At 42.3% G+C, this 8,726-nt stretch overlaps 1 protein-coding gene across 2 annotated transcripts in view; it reads right to left on the bottom strand.

The window, feature by feature from the left end:
* Position 1: 1 nt before the first annotated feature.
* sesn1 (sestrin 1) overlaps positions 2-8,726 on the bottom strand; it is a 59,471-nt gene continuing 50,746 nt past the window's right edge. The window contains exons 1-10 of one of the 2 annotated variants that reach the window (XM_066676160.1): positions 5,730-5,972; positions 4,810-4,875; positions 4,456-4,653; positions 4,146-4,328; positions 3,680-3,910; positions 3,377-3,524; positions 3,148-3,260; positions 2,846-3,036; positions 2,606-2,750; positions 7-2,494 (exon numbers count right to left, since the gene is read on the bottom strand). In XM_066676160.1, coding sequence (XP_066532257.1) covers positions 2,408-2,494; positions 2,606-2,750; positions 2,846-3,036; positions 3,148-3,260; positions 3,377-3,524; positions 3,680-3,910; positions 4,146-4,328; positions 4,456-4,653; positions 4,810-4,875; positions 5,730-5,831 — 1,464 coding nt within the window. In that variant the 5' untranslated portion in view covers positions 5,832-5,972 and the 3' untranslated portion in view covers positions 7-2,407. Of the gene's footprint in view, positions 2,495-2,605; positions 2,751-2,845; positions 3,037-3,147; positions 3,261-3,376; positions 3,525-3,679; positions 3,911-4,145; positions 4,329-4,455; positions 4,654-4,809; positions 4,876-5,729; positions 5,973-8,726 lie in introns of those variants that run through there. The other variant, XM_066676159.1, reaches the window with a different exon arrangement.

Genomic DNA, 8,726 nt, shown 5'->3' with positions numbered 1-8,726 from the left:
CCAGAAAGAACACAGAACAGAGATATAATCTCATGAAGTTACAGTTACATCAAACTCGTACAAAATGGCACTGGCGTCTTCCACCCACAACCCTTTAATGCTAACAATAACACTTTACTACTACCATCTTTACAGTAATCTTCACAATGCTAAACCCCTGCTCTGCAATCTCTTTTGCTGAAAATATTCTAATTCACAGGACAAATGATGGACCAAGACCATATCCCAATCCAAAATGTTAATATCGGACTGTTGTGAAATGGCTTGCAGACAGTTTTTTTTTTTCAACTGGACTCTCCTGCAGCAGTGCAGTGGGAAACGTTCCAGTTTAACACGGTGATGTACTTTGATTCTGTTTACAGGTGGAAAGATCAATTTCTGCATGAGCACATCCTTATGTAGCCCATATTCACAGTTCTGTTGATTATGTGGACAACGATATGCCGTAACATTTGCGAGCCCTATGATTAATAGTGATAATTAGTACATTTGATGGTAGGACACCTACAGGAGTGAAATAAAGTAAACACACATTTCATCATTTCTCAGCATAATGAGTTAAGGGCTATTTTTAACAATTATATGTAGACGTTTAGATTGTTCAAAGACTTGTGATGACAAACATTTTTAAGACATGTTTATTTCAGTGTCTGCACACCGATACCGAATGTGATTGTTTTTAATGTGAGAAAAAAAACCTGTTGAAATACAAATGAAACACATTGGCTAATAACATGGGTCTTTATTATTTATTATGTTTTTGTTTGTTGAACGTTATAAAAATGCCATTAACTGACATCAGTCTCAGAAGATAAAAAAAACTCATTGCTTAACATCCACTTCCAAAAGGAAAAGTACCATCCTTCTCTCCTTCTTTCCTCCAATTTATCACTCTACACCCGACTGTTCCAGCCACCATCAGAATGCAGTACATGATTGGTTTTAGTAAACAAAAATAGAAGACAGCAGAGAATCTATCCTGCTTTAAACACACGCGCACGCACACACACACACACACACTCAACAAAAAAAGCTGCTTAGTTATACTGGTTAAAGTTCTGAAAACAAGTACAAGCACTGTCCATGTGTCGACTGCACAGTCTTTTAAGGGGATCCTGGCATCTGCATCAATGCAGAACAAATCCTGCTCCAGGGAAACCCTAAGAAAGTTTTGCTCACCAAAGAGCACTTAAGATACCTAAAGAGATACATAACAGGAGGTATTTCAATATACTGACAACTCCAAAAATAACTAAACAATAGTTTTCAGGTGTTAGGATGACCATGCGGTAAGGGAAGACAGGTGAGGGGTTGGGGGCAGGGTCCAGAGCAACAGGAAGCACATCACAAAGGAAGACTTATTTTCTGTATTTCCTTTAAATTGCCCATTTGTCACTCAGACGAGACGTGAATTTTAAGAAATGGTCACTAAACCCAAAAATGGCTACATTACAGCTGAAGCATATCTTGATATTTCAGAAAAGTGCCTTGATATTTTTTATGCCTGAAATACCAACAAAAAAGGCTAAGATAAGGTTTGTTTTATATATATAATTATGTATATCATTTCTAAAACACGTTGCAGAGACAGAGTGGTGACTTACAGTAAACCAAAACAAAGGGCTCAGACAGCTGTTTCTTTTGAATCTCTCTCTCTCTCTCTCTTTCTCCCAGTGTGTGCACGCACACTTATACATATACACTTTACATTTCACTGTCACATCCTCTCTATCACAAACGTCCTCAGGTTTAGCTTATAAAATGGGTAATGGTTTGGGTGTTTGGAGGCCTGGGCCTCTCAGTTGAGAAAAGCAGCATTAACAGACAGCACCTATCCATTCATTTCCAGTGCTGTTCATGACTAGGCACATGATTATGCAGCTTTGATAATGCTCTTCTCTCCAGTCTCCTGCACTACAAAAAAAATGATATGAAAACAAAAACAATAATAGTAAATAGGCATGTTCGTGCAGTATGTCTGCACTGATACTGGAGTTGTGTCGATTTTTTTTCTTTCATCTCACAAAAAAAGAAGATACAATTGAGTAGCATCTTAATGCAGATGCAATTGAAACACTAGGAGGAGGGCTGGCCTCGCTATGCTTGCCGTCTCAGGCTGTCCCAATGCGGGGAGAATGAGCCGACACGCCCCCGCGTGGTAGGCTTTGGCACCGCAGGCCGAGCAACCACACATTTCAGTCAGCAAGTGCATTCAGATGACTTCTCGTGTTTTTTCCTTCCTCTCTTCCAGCATCTGCCACGAAGATGATCCTCATCATCCTCTACGTTCGGCCACTTCACATTCCTTTTGTTTTTTCCTCTTTTTTTGTTGTTTTTACTTTTATTCAATTGTCCCACGAAAGCAACAACGACAGTAAAAAATATAAGAACAAACAATAATAGCACTTCATGTCATGTAGCGAGTGATAGCTCTCAGAGCATAGAGCAATTCTGCCTGCATACGCGCTTCCATAAGAAGCAAATTAACATGGACCTATGAAGAGAGCAGAAAAGGAAAGGCATTAAAAACAGAGCTTTCAAAGAAAAAAAAAGTCAAACTGTTTAGTGTGTAGTTTTTTTGTAATCACATGTATTTTCCACTCACCTTCTCAGAGTGCTGGAACTGCCTCCAGAAACTCTCGTACATCCTCTTGGTTGTCTTCTCTGGACTACACACCATAGTCTTAATGTAGACTTTAAAGTTGCGATCCAACAACTCATTGATCTCTCCGTAATCGTAATCATCATACCTGTCAAAGTCAGAGAAAAACACATATACATGAGCTTACACCTAAAAGAGATTCTAAGCATAAAAAGAAGTCGCCAGAGTGACTGGAGAACCAACCTGATGCCAAACATGCAGTGAATGTAGTTCCAGATGGCTCGACGGAGCATTGAGGTGTCCACACCCTGGTGCGTGGCCATGGTGTTGTAGGTCAGGTTATATACAATCTGGAACTTCTCATCAAGCAGCTGGCCTACGTCTGGATACAGACGGTTCACCAGGGAGAAGCCGTGGTCCTCCCAACTGTAGTCCTGACAACGGCATACAACATTTCGATCAGCCCATTTTTCCATCTCATTTCACTAATGAAACCTGATTGAAAGAAGCCACTGCTGGGCTTCATTTAGTCTCTCCTCGCTCACCTGGACTCTGAAGGTAGGCACATGCTCTCCTCTCCTGGAGAAATCTTGATAGCCGTAGCTGGGGTCCTCGAAATGCCGTGACACGTCTCTGGATGGAACGCACTCCTCATCCTCTGTGGGTGACACACGTAAGAACAAAGACATTTATTTTCTGCAGTGAGAAGCACCCTCCATAGGCTTTAACAGTAACAGACATCTGTAGGACACTATATGTGTAAATGGCTCTTACCAGCTGTGGACACTAGCATGCTCTCAGTCTTCTCTCGCTCAAAGCGTGTGGCCATTTCCTCTTGACTGGCCTCCTCTTCATCACGACATTCCTGGAGCTGCTTCATTCTCTCCATCAGCACTTCAACTTCCCCTGACACTTCAGTCATCTGGGAACATGAGAACACACCAAGATTTCAATGCTTTTAATTGGCTCACAGGCTAATAAAGACTTACACTAGTCTAGCACTTGTGTACTCTGCTTCTATCAGCAAAATGGCTGCTACACTGTTGTATAACAGTGTGAGAGATCACTTTCGCTCACCTGGTTGTTTCCCAGCATCTCCTCCACAGCGCCGTTGCCATTGGCAATGTCACACACGCAGTAGCCGCTGAGTGAGGGGGGTCTGAAAGTGTGTCCTCCCTCAGTGTGAATGTCTGGAGTGATCCCACAGCCAAAGGTGAATGATGCCAGAGAGTGGTAGTGTGTTAGAAGCACTACAGCATGGATAAGCTCCGCCAAAGACCAGCTGTGCTCCTCTGCCTTCAGTAGACTCTGTCAATTGAACACGACATTAATTACACACTAGTTTCACAAATGTAACCCAACAGATCTTGCATCATAAAGTAGTAATTACTACCCGACTGTTACACAATAAATGAGCTTTGTTCCTGAACCAAAACCACAAATCATATTTACATCTCTTTTAAAAATGTCTCAGTGGTCACTGCCGTTATATAAAGTACTGCTGGGAGAGAAGTTGTGATTCAGACGGCGTGTGATGTCATACCTCAATGTGCGTTTTGGTGAGCAGCCACGGCCTGTGCGCCAAGACTTTGTTAAGTTCCCCCAGTGCCTGTAGCTTCCGGGGGGCTCCATCAAGACCATTTAGCCATTTAGGATCACCCCCAACCTGCAGGAAATCGTTCACGTGCAGGTTGACCAAGTAGGAACACTGATGCCTGGCAGCTGCCTAAAACAGAAAAACAAGTGAAGGAGTAAGAGATTCTGCTGCAATAGCTTGACTTTAATCACAAAGGCTCAGGAACATAAAGTCATTGCTCTGGTTTTGATAATACCATGGCTACTGTGTGCCTTACCATTATTCCAATATAATGCCTATAGTGCAGGGACAGAGGCCCGTCCATCTGAAGCAGGTAATGCTGCGTCCTCAGGAAACACTCCAGATACTGAGGGTGGAACCCCATCACCAGGGAAATGTTATCAAGGTGACCAAGAGAGAAGGCCTCCTGAAATATGGACTGCGTTCTGGCATCCACTTTGCTGATTTGAAGGATCTGAAATAAGAAAAAAAAAACAAGGTTGGACTCTGAGCTTCACTCTGTGACATGGCTGGGACTTTTTGGTAAGGGCATTCGATTAATTACTTTCACTCTTGCAGCAGAACAAGAAAACTGTTAAAGCAAACAAGATGTGTGTGTACTTAGGCTAACCTCTTTCTCCGGGATGAATCTACTTGGTCCGTTTCCCAGTGGTCTGGGGATTCGCACTCCAATGTCCTGCGAAAGAATCAAATCCTGTTAAGTACGATGAAATCACAGCCACAAATTATCGAACAAGACTTTGAGGAATCGCAAAACGAGGTTTAATACGAAAAGTATAGCCAAGTGCGTCTGGCAGCATGCCCAGAACCCTAAAAACTGCATATCCTTCCTCACATTAAATAGGTCTCCACCTCCAAAGTGCAGTCTCTGGAGAAGAAAAAGTAGATTCTGCCCAAAATGAAAAACGCGTTGTTAATCTGTTGCAACACTGAGACACTGAACATTAGGAGAAAAATAACTTGTCAAAGATCACAAAGAGGGTGAATGAAAATCCACCTCCGAGAGCCTAGAGGGGTCTTTCTACCCTGTCTGCACAGCAGCAAACAAAGACTGAGTAAAACGTCATAAAAGCTGTGGAAATTATGCAGTTCACCAAGACAAACAGCCTTCACCATTCTGAATAAAACTGCACCTGGTAATTTGAACTTGTATCTGGCTTTGGTTGTTTTTTCTCTGCGTTGAATGAACCACCTACCACTGCAGTCCACCTTTTTTTCCTCTAAGCTGGATATTGTAAAGCCTATATCTTAAAACGTACACAGAATAACTACCAACACCGTCATAATATAGAGGTTCTCAACCCACAAGCAAAGTCCTGGTGCTAAAAGCCGGAGGGTGATAGAGAGTGAGAAAAACAAGCTGCGAACGCATAAACAAGGCAACACAAAGAAAATCTGCAGAGCCGCTGCAAACAGCCAGAGCCCGATGAGCTTCAACTTGAATGACAGCCTGAGTCAATGAAACAGCTACAACAGAAAAGGACCTGAGAAGAAACGTCGACAGTCGCTTATATATTCAGTGGTCCTTACCTTTTTACTAAGCCGCTCGCAGTTTGTGCAAATTTTAAACAAGTCTGTCACTGCCAGAGAAGTGTTTTTCACTGTGTTGTTATCTGCTGACGCGTGCCTCATCTTGTGTTCGTTGTTTCCTGGTATTCTCCGTTTCTTCGCTTTTCGGGGAAAAATAAAAATCTAAAAACTGTGTAGTCTTTTTAGCTCCGTCTTTTTTGTTCCTTGAGGCATCGAGTCTCTGCGCTTTGTCAGCTGCTGGAGCTCCGGAGCGGAATGGCCCCTGTTAACCGGCCCTCTAGCGGTAAATAAGACGCTCGTCTGATACTGACAACCCTCTCAGCCAATCGCCTTTAAAAAACAACCAGCGCTCGACCAATCACAGGCCGAAGGGGGCGGGCTTTTAGGAGGTGCCTGAGCCAGCTAATGGATAGAAACGTGAGCAGAAGTATGAGTCTGATAACATTAACATCTCCATATTTTCCATTTTTGTTCACACGAGATTAAAATATTAGATCCCTTTATTACAGACATTTGCAAAAACATCACTAGATAAATTGTTTAAGAAACTGAAACTTAATGTGCCATTTTTTTAGACCTGTTTCTAAGATATTTGGGGGAAAACAGCAATAATTGTCCCGTGGAAGTTTCATGGCACACTTTATATTTTATTTTGTTGAATTAATTCAATTCAGCAAACAGTAGTTGTGCATTAAAATGTGCATCAGTGTGTTCTTTGCAGAGGAGGTGTACTAATACATTTGGAACATCAACAAAGACAACAAAACATGTAATCTGGCTAAGGGTGCCCAAACTTTTGCATATGACTAAGTGTTGTCGCCCCTTAAGCAAACACAAAGATCTAATACACGTCTCTGTGCCTCTGATAGTACTCCTCTTCTTATCTGAGGTCATTTGTAAAAAACCCTGCTTCATCTTCAGACACTAAAGTCTGATCAAACATTCAACAGACTTGTGTTTCTGCTGAGTCTACACCAGGTCAATGAAGAAAGTACTGTTAGCTTTTAAAGCAGTAAACTTGAGGTCGGGGGAGGGGGCTTTTTTGTGGGGGGGGCAGAACAGTGCTGAGCAACATAACAGCATACTTGCAGCACAACAGAAAAACAACCCAAGATCAATCCTTGCCTTCCGCTTTGTAACACACCAAAGCAGTGGGCCACCCTGAGATAAGATGATTGATTCTTTAGGAGCATTGATTGATACTTTTCTGGAAAGAATTTGCCACACAGTGGGCTATTTTATTCCTTGAATACATGCATTTAACCATTGTTCTATCATCTCCCTCAGAAATCGGACTTTCTCCTCATGTTTATCTGAGCCCATTTTGTGACAGTTTTTTTTAATGTAGTCACAGAAACACAAATAATTGGAAATATTTTTGCAGTTATTCAAATTCAAACTTCCAATCTGTCTTCACTTCTGTAGCAAAAAGAGTCCAACAGTGACAATGTCGTCTATTAGGATGTCGTCTATTACAACCATCAAGATCTGACAGCCCTATGCTGTGATTTGCCCAACTCTTGTAAGAGCCTACCACAGCAGCAGAAAATAGAGAAGAGAGCACTGAAATCGAACAAAGAGACTAAATGGCACTATGAGTGGCGTGAGGTTGAGATGATGGCAGTGCACACTGTCCATGAACGTCAGTCTGGCAGGACCTGGGCGATGGAGAGTAGCTATTCAGCATGTTCATTGTGTGCACGGACTCCCCCCATCCCGTTCATAGGGTAAAGGGGGGTGTAAACAGACCAGAGCCAGAGTCAGCACTCTCTGAGGGGTGATGGGCGAGCCCCACTGAGCCCTATGGCTCAGCAAACCCGCAGAAGAGACTGGTCAGCGTTTGCCTACCTCCTCCCACCCCCGCCCTCCAGGCCAACCCTTTCTCTTTATTAAAATTAAAAAAAAAAGAGCTCGGCCAAAACGATTGTCTGTGAACAAACTTTAGGCTTTACTGTACTCACGATACATATCACAACATTAAGCTAAGTTAGGCATGAGAGCAACAATATGGCTTAGATGATTGGCTTACAGCTTGTGGACCTGATAGCACCTTTCTCTTCTAAATGCAAATGGAAAAAGCATTGAACAGAAAAACAGGCTAAACTTGAATATAAAGCTCAGTGTTTTCAGTGATTGCATCAATTTCACAGTGTGAAGACCTGAGCATACACTGAGAATGACCCACGATTCATTTACTCAACCTCTACACACATCCTGTCCTTTAACCTATTAAACATTTTAATAATCATTTCATTCCACCACATTTCGCTAGAAGGCTAAAGAAATGACAATTGTTTATTAGTATGAATTGTGTTACACTAGTAATACTTATACAGTGCATACCTTTATATAAAGTTATACTTATTTATTGTAACTTTAGACGTGCATAGGTTACAAATGTGCACTAAGCATATCCAGGCCAAGCATAGCCTAGTTAAAGGAGACCAAAACGTGGGCCTCTGCACTGGTTTTAGAGGTCTCAGAGCAAGAACGAATGTGTGTTTGCAGAGGTGGATCTCCGTGTGAATGCGGCTCTCGGCTCTGTTTTCTTTCACATGCTGAACGAGCAGCTACGCTAAAACCACAGGCTGTCGGATGTTCAACAAGTGGCAGAAAGAAAAAGAAGTTGTCTGATGCAGCCCTCCTCTCAACCAGTTCCAACCTGACCTATCGCAGAGCAGGGGGGAAGACAGAGAGGGAAAAAAAATAGAAAAGCCACAATGACATAAGCCTAGCAACAGGAGTCAGCCAATCACAAGCCAGAATAACAATTTCAGGGTCCAATCTTTTTTCTGCGTCTCACTCCCCCCACTCTAGTTCCTCAAACAGCAGGAAAAAAGAGTCCGAACTCAAATATGAAGTTGTATGCTTAGGCCTAGTCACAGTCTCTACGGAGGATTGATATGTTTTTATGAGCAAACGTGCCTGCTGCTTATTCAAGGGCTTTTGTGCACCGAAAGAATGCTTAGAGTTGGACTAAAAGCAGCAGTGAACTTT

This window comes from Hoplias malabaricus, chromosome 7 (genome assembly GCF_029633855.1).
Source record: "Hoplias malabaricus isolate fHopMal1 chromosome 7, fHopMal1.hap1, whole genome shotgun sequence".
Lineage (NCBI taxonomy): Eukaryota > Metazoa > Chordata > Actinopteri > Characiformes > Erythrinidae > Hoplias > Hoplias malabaricus.
The sequence above is the reverse complement of the archived record's forward strand: the minus strand, read 5'-3'. Positions and strand labels throughout refer to the sequence as shown.